The sequence below is a fragment of the Schistocerca serialis genome, chromosome 4 (genome assembly GCF_023864345.2).
Source record: "Schistocerca serialis cubense isolate TAMUIC-IGC-003099 chromosome 4, iqSchSeri2.2, whole genome shotgun sequence".
NCBI lineage: Eukaryota > Metazoa > Arthropoda > Insecta > Orthoptera > Acrididae > Schistocerca > Schistocerca serialis.
The window spans coordinates 600,923,724-600,942,887 of NC_064641.1; the positions used below are offsets into that span (position 1 = coordinate 600,923,724).

The 19,164-nt window shown below is 38.5% G+C and overlaps 1 protein-coding gene across 1 annotated transcript in view; it reads left to right on the forward strand.

Moving 5' to 3' along the window:
* LOC126475380 (cyclic GMP-AMP synthase-like receptor) overlaps nucleotides 1–19,164 on the forward strand; it is a 268,982-nt gene that overhangs the window by 128,307 nt on the left and 121,511 nt on the right. Inside the window, exon 6 of the mRNA XM_050103204.1 lies at nucleotides 13,111–13,269. Within this exon, the coding sequence (XP_049959161.1) occupies nucleotides 13,111–13,269 (159 nt within the window). The remainder of the gene's footprint in view (nucleotides 1–13,110; nucleotides 13,270–19,164) is intronic.

The window sequence follows — 19,164 nt, forward strand, 5'->3', positions numbered from 1 at the left end:
GTTGTTTCATATCTTTTACTTTCATTGACCCACTTTTTCTTCTGTAGTTTCAGCTCTCCTTCTGGATCTGTTGAAGTAATATATTCACTGATTTCTGAAGTCATTTATCCAGTGTAATATGATACGCCATTGGGGGTGGGGGGGGGGGGAGGGGGAGGGGGTTATACCCCCATGTCCCCCTCACTTTGCCATCGCCCCTGCCCACTACCCTGTTTTGATGAACAGTAACCTCACCTTTGTAACACTTTGCAGCTACATGCATGCTCTTGTCCTCCGTAATTAATAGCAGCCACTGCACTTTTACCCTCACGTACTTCTTCAGCATCTTCCACTTAACGGTATACATGTGGACTATGTGACATTGGTACCATTAATTTGCTTCCCAGCTACCGGAAAGGAAACTGAAATGTAACCCTTTGCTCTATTGGTACTTGTTTCTAACCCAATGATGAACAGCAACATGGATTCTTGTCTTCTGACATATGTAATCTGAGGACAGGGATATCCTCTACCCTTTCCTCTTCTGAAAGTCCTCTACAGTCACATAATAGTTCATCCCACCTGCCCTGCACCTTATGCTATATTTATACTTAACAAATATAAAACACAAATCTAGTCTCATCTCGTAGGCCTTAATGCATACAGACTTCTTCTTATTTGTTCATCCAAAAAGTCTTGCTTGCCCTCTGATATCTTCTTTTTTCACTCTTCCGTTCTGATCCAAATACAATATTCCTTGTTTAACTTACAAACTCTTCTGAAATGGCTTCAATGTCCCACGTGTACAACTGTCATCCTGATCGGCAACTGAATCTTGTCATTGAGAGGTGATGTAGTTTCCACAACTTGATGTGGTCCTTGAAACACTGCAAAATCTTTTTTGTCTTCCCAATTGGAGTATTAGAAAATGCCATTTCCATTGGACAACATTCTATTGCATCATTCTTGATCTATGCTTCACTGCTTTTTCTTGGTTTTCTAGTCACTGGTAATAGCCATGTACACACTGTTCCATACTTCCCGTATTACTCTCACTGACTCTTTTACAGTTTCTAATCTCTTATCCTTCTTGTTTTTTAACATGTTGATCATATATTACCTCATAAGGTGACAATACTGTACTTGTTTGCTGTTTTAGTTGTATGCTGTGACCACGTACATTACATTAACATCCCAATTAAAATGGTGTGGATCCGTATAGTATCCTAGCACCCTCACTATACTTCTGTGCACTGTTTCTGTTCTCCCAGTAACTTGAAGACATAAAGGACTCATCCTCAGTTTTTTCACACACAAAATCTTACACAGTTCCTTGAAAATATCTGACATAATAGTCCAATAACAGGGCACTTTCTGCTTGTAAAAATGTGGTAGAAAATTTTATTTTTTTACCTTGAGTATATAGTTGAGAACATGTTGAACCCAAGTTTTCAACTTCCAAAACCCTCAGGACAACTTTTTGTTGCCAACAAACCAAGAAGTTTTTGCACTTTTTTCAGGTTTTTGTCTGTTACTCGAAAACTATACTTCCTTCTGAAAATGTTACCATTACCATAATAAAAGAACATCACATTTAGCATGAAATGACCTATTTAAATGTCAAAATTGGTGGAGCTGTTTGATTGTAATCAGTTTTCAAAGTTTTTTCATTTTTACCAACTTGGCTAAAAAGTCAGTTCCAATGCCTGTAACTCAATAACAAGAGCTCCAGATGAAAAATGTCAAGTTATGATAGTGGCAGAGCATGAAATTTCATGTTACAAAAGGGTCTAGTTTCTCAGTTTTAAGAGGCCGTACACATGAAAGCCCAAATAATTTCATTTTGTTGTTTTTCTTTTAAGTCAAAGTTATTCAATGAAATGAAAGTCCCAGTGAGAAGAGTACTCTCTAATGAGCAGATATGTTTTTCAATGTATATCTTTCTAATTTTCTTCATTCATGTGTATTTTTATTCCTTTTTATCCATGACTTAATTGACAAGAGTGGCTTACTAAAATGAGAAGCAAGTACACAGTAATGGTCAGTATGTGTTTATATATCAGTAACATAAAATTTGTACAATGAATAAATAAAAGGGCAAAACAATTTAAATATCAGACATTAACATCTTATCAAATTTCGACTCCATAGATCCATAGCAACATCTCCACCAGCTTCCTCATCCTGGAATATTCCTTCTCTCTCTTCCTCATCCTTGTTGAGCCCAATTCCTGGTGCATCCTCACAAGATAAGCCACAAAAGTGTTTGCACATTGAGTAGCAGTTCAGTCTAGATTTGCAACATCCACATACTGCTATGCATCTTGTTTTGCTTGTGCCAAAAACTATCTTCAGAACCGTGTGTGATGCTTAATCTTTCATCATCATCACAGGAAACAATCTCAATAAGTTTTTCTTCCAGCCCCACTGACATGGATCAGTTTTCTTCCCCAGCCAAGATTGAACTTGATGCTAGGCCAGCAATAAATGCCACCTTCCTGTGTCTGATGTTGGCTGTAGCCTTTCATGTTGCAGACTTTACAAAAAGCTTGTACCTGAGCTCATCCAAAATCATGCAGTTGGAATTCTCATACAGTGCTAACATCAGCTGCCCTCCTACCTGTGCTATTAAATAGGATCAAAATTGAAAGAATTACTGGAGTACCACACTCCAGTTGATCTCCCTCTTCCAGGTGTATGGAAATACAGGTTGTTTTATGTGTTTCTTCGAACTGTTAGGAGAACAAGCACACCAGTATCCTCGCTTATGATTGCCACACTGCTGGACTCAGCAATTTGGGAAACAGCTGTTTCCACAATTAATGAATCAGCATCTTCTTCTGCCTGTAGCACTTGAATACCTCCATCCTCAAATTTCCTGATGAGGATAAAAATCAAGGTTCTTGTTGCTCTTATTTGCAAGAAACTTCTTCCGTGCAACTTCAGCATTTGTACCTTCATTGAAAATGGTATCTGATGAAGAACCTGGCGTCTTTAAATGAGAAGATCTTTCAGAAGACTTTGTTCTCCTTTGCGAAACATCACTTGGATGGACAAAAATTCAGAAGTTGAACGTCTTCTTTCCCGATTCTTGTTTGTCTCAGACTCTGTAGTGGTGCAGGGAGAGACTGCCATGATTTCTCCCATGGAATGGAAAGTTTTCAACCCATCAATCATGCAGATGTTAAAATCAGCATCATGAGAGATGAGCTGTATGAATACTTCACTACTTATGTTAGATGCTCAGGACTTAGTCCAGGATTCCTCAAACAGGGAAGCTTCCTTCTACAGAGGAGCGAATCCAATTGCACTAGAGCCTTGACAATAAGTCCTGATCTGAATCTTTTGTACATGAATATACTGAGATCAAGCAATAGAGAAGATAGAAATAACCATGGCCTTACTGCAGACATCATTGCATGTGAAAAAGCGACACTTTTTTTCCATTTATCTAGAGTTTAGATTGAATTAAAAAAAAAAAAAAAACATTGGAATTACTTTCACTTTCAAGTGTATGAATGCTTAATAGTGCCTGAAACTGGAAAACTAGGTGCTTTTGTAACATGAAATTTCATGCTCTGCCACTCTGATAGCTTGACATTTTTCATTTGGAGGAGCCATTTTTGAGTTACAGGCATTGGAGCCAACTTTCTAGCCAATTTGGTTAAAATGAACAAACTTTGAAAACTGATAATGGCCAAACAGCTCCACTGATTTTGACTTTTAAATAGGTCATTCAACGCAAAATTTAATGTTCTTTCATTTTCATAAGGGTAACATTTTCAGTAGGGTGCGTAGTTTCTGAGTAATAGGCATAAACCTGGAAAAAGTGCCAAAATTTCTTGGTTTTTTGGCCACAAAAAGTTGTCCCTAGGGTTTTGGAGGTCGACAACTTGGATTCAACGTACTCTCAACTATATACATAAGATTAAAAAAATAAAATTTTCTACATCATTTTTATCAAGCAAACGGCCTTTTCTGGGAAGCCGTTACAGGACTACAAGGATAGGTCCGTGATCTGTCACTGTTTTCTCAGCTCTCTGAACTTCTGTATCCAATTTTTCATTAGGATTTGCACCACTGTTGCTGCCTGTTGCTTGGGTATGATGATGATATTCATGTATCTTGAAAAATTGTCTTTAATTAAGAGTACATATTTATTCCATTCCTGTGTTTTGTTGAAAGGATCTAAAACATCATCCAGGCACAATTTAAATGGTGCTAACACTTCAGGTACCCTCTGAAATGGTACTCTTATCCAACATAAGTCTGCTGTGCAATTCCATAAACTTTGACCCATGTCTGGCTTCCTGTTCTTACACAAGTATCCCTCTGCCCCTTTCCTTTTAGTTGACTTTCATCCCCCTGACCTACTAAAACATGATCAAATGCCTCCTGTTATGTTCTATTCCTCAGCTTTGCCACACCACTCATGCCAACTTAGTTTCTCCACACAGCAACCCAACCTGTATACAAAACAGTGCTCTTCAGTGAACTACTTACATTCAATATCTGTCTGATGCACTGTCTGCCTTTCTTAAGCTCATTACTTCCTGTCTGTAACACTACTACTTTCCTACTTAATCCGTGTCCATTACATTCACACTTAATGCACAACCTTAAAATCAAACTCTCTCAATTGTACTCCCCATCATGCTACCTTACTAGATGGTTCTTTCAACTTCACCAAGCATTTCAATACTGCATGATCAAGATTCATTATCACTTGAAACTTTTTCCCATAGAAATAATACTTGAAGTAAGTGATACCATATATAAGGCTCAACATTTCATTTTCCATCATGGAATAACTATTCTCTGTTGAGTTGATTTGCCTTAATGCATAGGGTACCAGGTGCTCTATGCCATCTATTTCTTGAAACAACACACAGCCAAGTACATGGTTGGATGCGTAACATGATAGAATGAATTCCTTGTTGAAATTTGGAAATTCTAAGATTGGATTCGAATTCAAAGCTTCTTTCAGTTTGTCAAAAGCATGTTGACAGTCCTCTGACTAAACAAATTTTGAACCTTTCTTTAGGAGTTGCATCAATTGCCTGGCAACATCTACAAATCCTTTTATGAATTCCCTATAATAATTCTTTATTCAAAGAAATGAATGTAGTTCCTTCACTGATGCAGGAACAGAAAATTTATGCATGGCTTTAATCAACCTCAGGTCTGTCCTAACCCCAGTCTTACTAATTATGTGGCCAAGATATGCCACCTCTTCCAAAACAAAATTACACCTCTCTGTACTCAATGTTAAATTTGTGGCTTTCAGTCTCAGGAATGCTTCTCATATGCATTGCATGTGCTGGTCCATATCAGTCACAAAGATCATTATATCATCCAGATACACCTTGCATTGACATGGTTTCAGTCCTCTAAGAACTCTGTCCAACAACGTCTGAAATGTCACAGGTGCATTCTTCACTCTAGATGCATACTCCTCAATTGAGAATGTCCCCATGGCAAAGAAAGTGCTGTTCTTTGTGAGTACTCCAGAGCACCTTCTAGCTGATGACAGCTACTCCAAGTACATCATTGAAAAATACTTGCACTGACCTAATTTGTCTGCAGTTTTCATAATGTTCACCAAAGTGTAGGCATCCATTATAGTCTTGGCATTCAGTTATCAGTAATTACAATAAAACCTATATTTTCGTGATCCATCTGCTGATTTCTTGGGCATAATAACAATTCTGACCTCCCACAGGCTATCACTTTCCTCAATGATCTCATCATTCAGCTACAGATTGATGAATGCCTCCAAAATCAGTTTATAGAAAACCAGGAATTTGTTCCCTGTTGGTATTCGTTGCTGTGTAATATACATTGGTGGCCATGGTCCTTTTGGAGAAAGCAAATTCAAAGTTCCAACAGTAACTCTTCCATTTGTTCCTTGTCACACCCCCCCCCCCCCCCTTTTAAGTGTTCACTTTCCCTTATAATACAGTTTCAGTGGCATTTGGTTATTATCTGTGGCTGATACCCCTTGTGTCCCACTCGTCCTCCTCCAGGATATCCACATTAGTGATCTACATCTCCTTTGTTAACCTTAAATCCTTGGCACTAAAATTATCCACAGACACAAGAACAATTTTTTGTCATTTACCTCTTGCATGCATAGAACACTTCTGTTTACTATGCAACCTGCCTGATCCAATATTTCATTTGTTTCCAATGGTTTCACCTCATACAACATCCTTACCTGTAAGTCAGAGTCAACAATAATCGATAGTGATATTCCAGTACCCTTGGTTATACAATTGAGTGAGTCTAACAACGAAATAATCAATGTGAAAATATAAGTAACTCGATCAATAAAAAATCTGCTTGCTAAGCAGTGCTACGAGAACACACCTATAAAATGGTAGTACTGTTTGCAAGTTTTTGGGGCAAGTGGCTCCTTCTGGCAGAAGAGGTGAAGGAGAAGGAAGAGGGGTGAAGGAAAAGGACTAATGACATTTAGAAAAATGAACAGATTTCAGAAAAGTTGCCCAGAACCTCAGGTCAGGTGAGACTTATCAGATGAGATGAGAAGGAAAGACTGATTATTGGGTACTGCACCAGATGAGATTTGAAAACCTCAGGTATTGTTTACCAAAAACTCTACCTCATCATCATATTAGGCCATCTTGAAGACAGGTATAAAGCATGTAGCCAATGTCACAGGCAACAATCAAGGCCTCGCAATCTGCATGTTGCCTTGTGAGATATGGTGCATGGTAACAAGATGAATCAGGAGCATCACAAAGTCAGTAACATATGAGTGATAGGTGTTGCCATCTGTATTTTTTGTGATAGTGAAAGCATCATATAATATCTTTAGAAAGATGGCATATGTGACACAAACATTGGAATATGTTTACCAAGTTGAGAAGTGCCTGACTTAGGACCTACAGCACTCATCTCTTCGGAGTTTAATTCCTGTGATGTAGGAGCTGAGGTGTCGATTGTTTCCAAAGTGTTAAGAAACTAGGAATGTTAACCACAGCCTCACAGTACATTTATACACTTAAATGTGTGACAGGTAGCAGAAATGTTTTCTAAAGCAGATTAGGAGCTTTCTCATTAACAGAACCTCATATACTGTAGAGGAAATCTTGAGTAGAAATAATTAGTCATTTAAAGAAAAATACTTGTAAATGGCCAGCATGCAACCATATAAATATTATTTTTTATTTAGTTATAAGTTTTATGTTCAAATGTTCTGGCAGAACGTAAATACTTTTGGATTTAAGGAGAAGGATTGAGTTACTGGTAGACAAACACAAAAGAAAGAAAACTTCCTAGGTTTGGGAGTAAATGTTTTTTTAAGCTAAAGTAAAACACACACACACACACACACACACACACACACACACACACACACACAAACACAAACACACATCTATGCCCCTACCTTCTGCTGGCTGGGCAAGCAGTGCCATGCTGCATTTCAGCAGGTGGACTGTTTGTAGTGGGGATAGTGTTGGATGGGTTGAGTAGGAGACAGAGGTGGGAGTCAGAGGGGGGATTGAGGGTAGATGGCTAACAGCTCAGGGGGAGGTAGTCAGTTTGCTGGCTAGAAGTGCAGGAAGGAGGGGTGGCAGGTAGACAGGGTAGATATGTGATGCACAGGTGTCTGACCTGGTGGGGAGTGGTGTGCACTGAAGGTGATATTGGGAGGTGAACTGGGATTGGGATGAGGTGATAGGGTGGAGAAAGAAGAAACTGTTGGCTGAAGGGTGTGGGCACTGTGAGTTAAAATAGACTGAGCCCAGTATGATACAGGAGATAGGATAATTCTTATCTGCCTAGTTTAGAGAAGCTGGTGGTGGAGGGAAGGATCCAGTGGCTTGGATTGTAAAGCATTCATTGAAATTGAGCATGTTGTGCTCAGCTACATGCTGTGACACTGGATGGTCAGCTTTATTTTTGGCAACAGTTTGTTGGCAACCATTCATCTTTGTGGACAGCTGGTGGTAGCCATAATGACATAAAAGCTGTGCAGTGTTTGCAGCAGAGTTGGCATATGACATGACTGCTTTAGCAGGTGTCCAAGTGTCTGATGAAGTTAGGTAAGTCTGTGTCAGAATTTTTTGAGTAGGAGGTGGTGGGTGGGTGTATTTGGCAGGTTTTGCACCTTTTTTCTACCTCAAGTATGTGATCTCTATGGCAAGGGGTTGGGAGTAGGAGTAGCATAGAGGTGGACTAGGATGTTGTTTAGGTTAGGATCATGATGGAACACCACTTTAGGAGAGGCAGGAAGAATCTTGGATTTGATGTCCCTCATGCCAAAGCATGAGAGATGATTAAAGTGCTGATGAAGGATATGGTTCAGCTGTTCCAGTCCAGGGTCCAGATTCACCTCCCCTTGTTCAGTGCGTGCTGCTGTTCTCTGGCCCTGACAACTGTGCATCACGCTCTAGTCACCCTATCTGCCACACCCACCACCCCCCTCCCCCCACCAATCCCACTCCCTGCCACCCACCTCTCTCCCCCTGTACCCATCCCACCTGACACTACTTCCACCACAACCAGTCCACATACCAAAATGCAGCATGGCATTATTCAGCCAGCTTCCTCTACGTATGGGCACAGGTGTGTGTGTGTTTTCTGTATTTTACTCTAGCTCATAATAGGAGTACTCCTAAAGCTAACAAGTTTTCTTTCTTTAGTGCTCATATGTTGATGACTCAACATATCTGCTTTTCGGTGAGTGGTCTCCTTTAATCAAAATGGTTCAAATGGCTCTGAGCACTATGGGACTTAACATCTGAGGTCATCAATCCCCTAGAACTTAGAACTACTTAAACCTAACTAACCTAAGGACATCACACACTTCCATGCCCGAGGCAGGATTCGAACCTGCGACCGTAGCAGTCGCGTGGTTCCGCACTGAAGTGTCCAGAACTGCTCAGCCGCTGTGGCTGGCTGTCTCCTTTAATCCAAAAGTGTTCTGGTATTTTTTTTCTGTTTGCACATTTCACATCATAACATTTATCATGAAATTGATCTATGGGACAAGTAACTATCTAACTAACGAATGCCCTGAGCTGTTCTTGCCTTTGATAAATCTTGGCACCTATGCCGAATCCTGGTTCATCAGTGACTGTCTTGAACTCTATTTTCTTTTTTTTCTTCTCTCTCTCTTTTTTCAGAATTGCACCAATCTTCACAGGGTTTGGTCTTATACCTTCACTGTTTATAAAGTATTCTAGGAGTTTCAGTTCATCTCTACCAAACCTGGCCTTTTTGCAGATTAAGAACAGTATTTATATCCTTCAATTTTTCCAACAAAGTCTGTTTCATGCCTACTTGCTGCCTCTGTTTGATATGTGGTAAGAAAGCCATTTACACACAAAATGAAACCTATTGTTTCTTTGTCTAATACTTGATCTAGAGCTCTAATGAATTCTGACATTAACATTCTCAACCCAAAAGGTAAAACCCAAAACTCATCACATTCTCCTTCAAATAAGAAGCAATGTTCTGGAATTCAGATGGTAGTGCAATTTTTCAGTACACCACAGCGAGTTTCATGGTGCTGAAGTATTCCACTCTGAAAATTTTAGGCAAAATTTTTCAGTGTACTAGGGCAAATTTGCTTGAATTTTTAAATAGATTCACTGTTCTAGCATGTAACACTACACACATTTCTCCATTGGCTTTTCAAACAGGTACTGTGAGGTCATTGTACGTGCAATTTGAAAGTTTTTGGCATTGATCTCTGCAATGAAACTTATGGGCATTGGGTAAGCATGTCTGTAAAGCTGCTTAGTGTCCTCTGTTATTTTTAATCAACATACGTAATTGTTGACTAGTTCCAGTTTCTGAAAAAAAAAAAATAATTTGCATCTACAGTCCAATTACTTTTTCTGTTGAGTGAATAATCTGCCTGAATTAAAACAAATCTCTTGCTCTTCGTCACCTCATGAATAGTGCCACACACAAATGGTACTATAATTCTTCGCTACTGCAACTTTTACAATTGCAATTTCTAAATGTACGGAAATGCATTTATTACTCATAAGACCAGATACGAGTTATGTTGCTATATAAGAGCACTAGACAGAGAGAGAGAGAGAGAGAGAGAATTCAAAGGTACAGATTTATGTCAAAGTAACACATACCAAAATCAATTGCTAGATCAGTTGTTTCCATACATGCATCTTGCATGACCAATGCTGCTGGCACTGTATTTGTTCTCCAAGACAGGATGGAAGCAGTGAAGCAGGTCAGCAGAAAATTTTTCATGTTGGAAATGTATGTGTTGAAACCACACCATTGTATTTTATCTTTGGTATTTTAATTTTTTGCTATTTACTGATTGTTATGAGCTTGTTATATTAATTTAGCTTTAATTACTCTCATTTCCTTGTTTTTTAATGACATGTACTATGTATATCATGTGTGTAATACTAAAAAATCCTGAAAATATAACACTGTAAATAAAATGTTTTTGCACTTGTATCTGTTTTACTCCAAAAACTTTTAAGACACAAAGAGTATAAGTATTTTCAGTGTATTGTAAAAAGTAATACATGGGCAGTACAGTCTCTGACTATACATATGGTTATACATGAACTAACTGACGACTAGAAAAAAAGTGTTGATTCAGTAGTAACTCACATAATTTGTAAATAGTCATTTAGCTTTGGCCATGCTTCAGCAAGTACTTGAACTACTTGTACTCTCAGCCCCTCAATTATAGTCAACCATTCCTCTTTATTTAGACTTTCCACAGTGTTCCTATACCACTTGAAGTGAATGCCAAGATGGTTCCTTCAATAAAGACAGGTCATTTCCAGTGACCAAGACACCAGTGAAATATTAAACTCTAACCTCTCATTTTTTGCAGGGTGTTTGTTCATAAAAGATCATAAGTTGTATGTACAGTTGTGTACTTTAACATGCTGTCAGTCTGTGTATAGTCTTTGTTCTACTGCTGAGAATAGTTGTCTGAGTAAAGCAGTACTTTCTTAATCAGTAAAGAGAACCCTTGCATTTTTAAGTAAATTGTACTGTGTACTACATCACACTGTTATAATGTGTTGTAGTTCAGATGAACCACTAAATTTACAAAATAGCTGGCTTCCATATTCACTGAAATATTGCAAAAATAGATGGCTTTCTTATTCAATGAAATACCTTTATATACCATTTTAGGATGTGTTCACATTGTAGCATCCCTGTCACAAGAGATAGTATGTTTCAATTTTTTGCATAAAATTTTCAACATTCATTTTACCATGCTGTCGTTCACATAATGTTAGAAGCCTTAGGTCAACTCAGAGCAGAGATAATGGACATCTACTGTAACAGATGTGGGCTAGTAGCGCAAGCAGGTTTTATGCTCCCACTCAATCCATTGTGCGGTTGTGGTTAATCACTAGAACCAGTATTGAGAATGACCCCAGACAGTGGCATAGCAATGCATATATGTGTATACTATCAATATGTCTAACAAAAACCTTGAAATAGAATTCTACTTTATAATGTTTACTTGAATCTGTCTTATGTACCTAAACATTGAAATTTGTTACTAACATTATTTAGTAATCGTTACATAATAAACAAACAAGTAGATTTTAGAATATATAATGATATAAGTTCATCTAATTTTGCCAGAAGCAGCATAGAAACTCATAGCTGATGTTAGTTTATTCACTTTGATCACAACAGAAAATAAAATTAGTCACTGCTGGGAACATAGGCACTGAATATTACAAACGTGAATTTATCTTAAGTTTTGAGTACATGAAGCAGATAAACAAATTTGTCATTTGGTAGAAAGCAACATATCAATCCACAATTTTTGTAATGGTATCAATGCTGCTGCACTCTACTGCAGGATACTAGAAAAGTTAGGTCATATATTGAGTGTTTCCAGATGTATTCCGCTTCAGTCTGCAGGACTTGGCAAAAAAATTTGTGCTTGAGACACAAGGGGTATCAGCCACAGACAATCACCAAATGCCACTGAATGACATGGACAGAGTTTAACCATGTGCTGTAGTACCATGCTCTGTTTGTGGACTGACAGAGATTTTTCTGATGGTTCAAATGGTTCTGAGCACTATGCGACTTAACTGCTGAGGTCATCAGTCGCCTAGAACTTAGAACTAATTAAACCTAACTAACCTAAGGACATCACACACATCCATGCCCGAGGCAGGATTCGAACCTGTGACCATAGCGGTCACGCGATTCCAAACTGAAGCGCTAGAACCGCAAGGCCACACCGGCCGGCTTTTTTCTGATTTTCTTTAGTTACACCTGCTTGATGTATAGTATTACACATAGACTAATCTCTTAGAGGTTTGGTGTATTTTGTTAGCTACATCAGTTTAACAGTTTTTGACCAGGTTTTAATATTATCTGGTCCTGGTGTCTATTTAGTTGTTTAAAGCCTTCCTGGTAACATATCCACAGAATGGGAGAAATGCAGTAAATGCAACAATGTTCTTGTAGTTTGTGTATGTTGCCAATTTTCAGGGAAACATGTTGGAAAATGGGTAAGATTGTACCCTTTCCTATTTATTAATTGTGCCTTTAGATCTACTCCACTTACGTATACATCTACATCTGTACTCTGTGAGTCTCTCTAAAATTCTTGACAGAGGTTTTGTTTGTTGTACCATGTTTAGGCTTCCTTCTGATTTGATTTACAGATGAGTTAATGGGATAATGATTGTTTATATGCTTCTTTCTGTGTGTGTTGCTGTTCATTCTGGCATAACTTCATAGTCTCCAAGAGAGTAATGGTTAGAAGGTTGAATGATTTTTGCAGATTCCATCTTTCAAAACAGTTCTTGAAATTTTCCAAGAAGGGTCTTTGGGACTTTTTGTCCCTTTCTTTGAGTCTCTCCAACTTGAGATTTCTCAGCAGTTAAGTTGTATTCTCTCATTATGTAAGTAGGCCTCTGGTCATTCATGATACCTGTTTTCCAGTGCCCTAACAGTAAACTAAACATGTTTGCAGCAAATGCCTCATAATGAGTACAGTGATATAAACTTGTTGGCTGCTATGTTGGAGAGTCAAACTTATAATTAATATTTGCAGTTCTTATTTTTTTTGAGTTGATGTTCCTTTTTATATCCATACTTGAATACAATATGTTTATTTCTTATTTCTAGTTCAACAGATCAACTTCAGGACCTGCTGTCACTCTAACTGTAACACTTATCAAACACCCTGAACTACGATTATCACTTGATTTCGTTCCTGTTTTTGTATTTGAATACTGGCCAACTGTAGAAAATTTGCGTGAATGGACACCAGAAATGAAAGTAGAGGTAAGTGCTATACTACGTTGTATCCTTTGAATGATGCATTTATTTTATTTTGTAAAATGATGCATACAATGACTGAAAATGTGCACAACCAAAATTAGAGAAGTAAAGAATAGTATAGTAAAAAAAATTGCCAGTCAAAATGAAACTGTTGTCTTTGGAGCATATCAACCAGACTATTTCTGATTATAAACTTGGTCAAAACTGATTGTGTGTCTTCTGCCAATGCTTTTAAGACAAACTATGAATGGAAACACTGTTTCATGTAAATATTAACATTTTTGTCATAATTATTTCCTGAAACTATGAGGAAATCAAGAAACACATCTGAGGCATTGTATTATTGGTAGGCACACAAACAAAATTCAAAATGCTGCCAAGCTCTAAGGGACTGAAGACTAGGAGGGAGAAGCAGCAGTGGAACACGGGTGAGCTCACACTGGTGCAAACACAGGACGGTTTGTTTGGTGCACAACAAAGTGGAGTTGTGACTTGGGAGTGGAAGATAGAATAGAGGAGAGAAAGTATGGAAAGGAGAATGAAATAATGGGTACGGTAATGGGAGAATGTGGGCGTGGCACAGGAGCTAGCAGAGACTGAGACTAGTTAGATTGTTGTGTGTGCATGTGTGTTGGGGGGGAGCGTAAAGGATGTGTAGTGAGGATGATTCCCATCAACATAATTTAGACAAACTGGTATTGTGGGGGTGACAATCCAGACACCACAGATAATGCTGCATCAACTGAAGTTGAGTATATTGTTCTCAGTAGTGTTTTCTGTTTCTGCATGGTGTATTACATGCACTGAATCACTAATTTCGAAAAAAATATTATTTCATCATGAAAAATTTATCTGATAGCATGATGCTTTCATAAAATTATGTCACATTTTCTATACCACAATCCCAGAAAAATATTTATTTTTGTTAAGTCAGATGTGAATATTGTTGTGGCTCTGTCAAGAAAGCCAAATATTGTACAGTGGCTTTAGTCAACAAGGGTCTATTGTTGTGAGAAATGTGTTCTTAGTCAGAGTGAGTGTGTTGAGAAATAAATACATATGACATGAAGAATAAAGATATAGAATGTTAATAACATTTGTTTTATTTAAAAAGCCTTAAGAGTTGTTACATAAAAAATACAGAGACATTTCTTTTCAGCACACCCTTGCAGTTATTCTTGCAATACATGTCCTAGTCAGCTAGATGTATTTCACATTTACAACCTTCAGCACTATCACTTTCATATCATGGAACATAGTCTTCTGTAGTTGTCGATGATAAGAATTCAACATTACAGAAAAAGAAGCCCTTGACTCAACTAGCACCTGGACTTGTTGGCCATCGATGATATTTGTTAACTGCAACAGGGAGAAGACATGCGCTGTTGGTGCTGTACATTTTAGCTATTTTGATCAAGATAAACTCAAGCTGCAGATTGTGGCTCATGTTGGAACAAATGATGCCTGTCATCTGGGCTCAGAAATCATACTTGGGTCATTACAGCAACTGGCAGAGAAGGTTGAGAAGACCAACCATGCGCATGGAGTTTCAATGAAGATCACAGTTTGTGGCACTGTACCCAGAACTGATTGTGGCCCCTTGTTTCTGAGTCGACTGTAAGAACTTAACTGGAGACAAGTGAGGCTGTGACTTCCTGGACTTGTGCCATAGTGTTGAGAACTGTAGGGTCCCCCTAAATGGGTCAGGTGTGCACTACACATCAGAGGCTGCTACTCAGTTAGCTGACTGTGTATCAGATGCACACAAGGGCTTTTTTGATTAGGTGAATCTTCATCCAATCCAGACAATGACAGCTGTAGGAAACCCAGAAGTATCAGTGTAAGATCGAAAGAAATGCCTCCCACCAGTGGGAGTATTAAAATTATAATGGTAAGCTGCCACAGTATTCACAACAAAGTGCCAGAGTTTGAAGTGCTCATGGAAAGCAGCGAAGCTTACATAATATTAGGTACTGAAAGTTGGTTGAAACCTGAACTTGATAGCAGTGAGACTTCTGGGGATAACTTAAGTATATATTGAAAGTATAGGCAAATGGGAAATGGCGTAGGTGTATTTGTTGCAATAGGCAAGAAACTCAGATCAATTTAGGTAGGAATTGAAGCTCCACATGAGATTGTTTGAGCAACCTCAGTGCCAGGGGTGGGCATAAAATGATAATGATCCTTCCATCGCCCACCACACTCATCTCCTAATGTAACTGAAAACTTTAGAGAAAACCTCAGTTCACTTGTACATAGATCCCTGATCGTACTGTAATTGTTGATGGAGAGTTTAACCATCCAACAATCAATTGGAAAAATTACAGTTTTGGTAGAGTTGGGCATGAGAAGGCATCCTGTGAAACTTTACTAAATGCCTTCTCTGAAAACTACCTAGAACAGACAGTTAGGAGCCCCATTCCTGATGGAAATATGTTGGATCTAATGGCAACAAATAGACCTGACCTCTTTGAGGATCCCACATCAAAACTGATATTAGTGAGCCTGATGCGGTAGTGGCAACAATGATTACCAAAGTACAAAGCACAACTAAATCAAGCAGAAAGATGTATAGGTTCAATACACAATATAAAAAATCACTTGTGTCATATCTCAATGAGGAAATTGAAACATTCAGCACAGGCCAAGAGCATGTAGAGAAGCTCTGGCTCAAGCTTAACAAAATAATTGACCATGCTCTGGATAGGTATGGGAGGGAACCTCCATGATATACAGTCACTGTATGGAAGCTTCTAAAGAAACAGAGATTACTGCATAGTACATGTAAAACAAAGTTTGGCTGTCAAGAGAGTGGTACATAATGTCTTCAATGACTACTATAGTGGAATATAGTCAAGTGATCTTTCACATAATCCAAAGAAATTCTGGTCATTTGTAAAGGTTGTCAGTTGCACCAAAGTTAGTGTCCAGTCCCTAATCAATGAGACAGGAACTGAAATGGAGGGTAGCAAAGCAAAAGTTGAAATACTTTACTCCATTTTCAAATGTTCCTTTACAAAAGAAAACCCAGGATAATTACAACAATGTAACCCTCATCCCAATGAAAAGATGAGTGAAATAAGTATTAGTGTCAGTGCTGTTCAAAAACAGCTGAAATCATTAAAACTGAACAAAGCTCCAGGGCCTGATGGAATCCCTGTGAGATTCTATACTGAATTTGTGGCTGAGTTAGCCCCTCTTCTAACTATAATTTGTCATAAATCCTTTAAACAAAAAAACTGTGCCCAGTTCTTGAAAAAAGGAACAGGTCACACACATCTACAAGAAGGATGGTAGAAGTGATCCACAAAACTACCGTCGATTTGTTGTAGACTCTTAGAACATATTCTGAGCTCAAACATTATAATGTAACTTGAAAAGAACAACTCCTCAGTGCCATCCAGCATGGATTTCAAAAACATCGACTATGTAGAACCCAACTCACACTTTTCTCACATGACATACTGAAAACTTTTTATGAAGGCAATCAAGATGCTGTGTTTATTGATTTTCAAAAACATTTGACTCAGTACCGCACCTACACTTATTGTCAAAAGTATGATCATATGGGGTATAGATTGAAATTTGTGAATGGATTGAGGACTTTTTGGTAAGGAGGACACAGCATGTTATCTTGGATGGTGAATCATCACCAGATGTAGAAGTAACTTTCGATGTGTCCCAGGGAAGTGTGCTGGGACCCTTGGTGTTCATGTTGTATATTAACGACCTTGCAGACAATATTAATAGTAATATGAGGCTTTTTGCAGATGATGCAGTTATCTGTAATGAAGTTTTCTATCTGAAAGAAGCTGCATAAATATTGTCAGATATTGATAACATTTCGAAGTTGTGTATAGATTGCCAAGTTGCTCTACAGTTTCAGAAATGTAAAAATTGTGTGCTTCAAATTGAACGTATACAGAGAAGGGCAGCATTGACCACAGGTTTGTTTAATCCATGGGAGAGTGTCACAGATATATTGAAGAAACTTAACTGGAGGGCTCTTGAAGGTAGATACAGACTATCCTGAGAAACTCTGTTAACAAAGTTTCAAAAACCAGCTTTAAATTATGACTCTAGGAATACACTACAATGCCCTACGTATCACACACATATGTGTTATGAGGATAAGATTAGAATAATTACTGCATGTGCAGAGACATTCAAACAATCATTCTTCCCACGAGTGGAACAAGAAGAAACCTTAATAGCTGATAGAATGGGACATACACTCTGCCATGCACCTCATGTTGGTTTGCAGAGTATAGATACATATGTAGATGTAGATGAGATTTCCTGTCATCTTAGCAACTGTCACCCATGGAGGATTTTCATTTGTGGCAGTGTCACCTCCTCAGATGCTTGCTTTGCTTAGTTTTCCTGAATTTCATGGCTAAGGGAGCAGCTGGTGCCATTGTATGTTGAGAGGAAATGGAGTATGTTGGGGAGTGACCCCATCCAGGGTTTGGCGATGAGCTTAAATCCACAGTTTGACTATAATCATCTGTAGATGGGTGGCGTGAATAGGACTTTGTGATGGTTGATGTCTTGTAGTGTAAAAGTCATTGAACACTCATCTTTTATCTTTGCAGTAGTGCACATTGTGTCCAGGGTGTCCACAGCGAAAACAGACTGTCATGTTGTCCTCTGTCCTCCAAATGTCAATTTTTGTGCAGGGTGTTTTCTTGATGAAGGAGTTGGTTGTCCCCGAATTGGTCTGATGCAGGGTTGTTCTTTGACAGTGTGGCATAAATCTGAGTTGGCTGAGTCCATTCTTCATAGTGCATTCAACCATTGTTGGAGACTGGTGCTAGAGACCAATACACTTCTTCTTCAGCATCCTGTCTTATCCCCACACATATCGGGTCAACATCCAAGGCTTCTATCTCTTGTGTGCTTGGTCCAACATTTCTGGCTGCTGTACACTGGTGTATCTTATCTCTTGCTATGAGACGTATTAGAGAACCAAGCTCACAGCAGTTTTTCACAATTGCCACAGATACCACATTCAGCAGTTGGTCATACCTTTTCCATATGACTCTTTTCTGATTTTGGTATGTGGGTTCTGCAACTCTGTTCATCAAGTGTGAGTTTTTGTCAGCTTCTCTTGTGTAAGGATTCATGATGTGGCATAAGACTAAAACATTCTGTATTTATAAGTGTGTTGTTTGCCCGTGGTATTGGTTCTTTTTCTTCATTTGTTCTTCTGCTAAGTGGAATTGCTGCTGATTATTGCTAAGTATTTTCTTCAATTTGGCTATTGAACTTCTTTTTATTTGTCCCAACTATCAAGCTTCTATTCATTGTTTTCAAACCACAACTGGCCTCTGCTCTCCGAGTAAAAGTACACATTAGCCAAACACAATATGTCATCCTACTGCTTGTATATTTTGACTCAGTTGAATCTTTTCAGCCATTTCATTGTTTCTGAACTGGGATTTCTGGAGAACACTGATGGATGCCTGATGTAAAGCTGACTTACTGCTGACTGGGAATCTATTGGTCAACTAAATAAATGGATCATGTGAATGATGTGGTGCCAGTAACCTGTTCCTGTCCATATAGGTGAGGGCTTTTATGATGCCAAATGGAGCCACAGTGAAGTAGATTTTTTGAAGTTCCCAGTGTCTCCATGAAATAATTTCACATTGTAACCACATTCTAGTCCAAATGCAAAGGCTGGTGTGTCAATGAGATACCACGATTAAAACCAAACAATATAAGGAAAAGATATATTACTACTTACTGTTAAGATGACACATTAAGTTGCAGACAGGTACAACAAATATTTTCTGGGCTAAGCTGCCAGAGGTGCTGGTCATGTGTGCATGAGGTGTTCTTGCTGGTGTGAATGAATTTGTATGTGTGTTTCTTTTTCTGGTGAAGGCTGAAAGC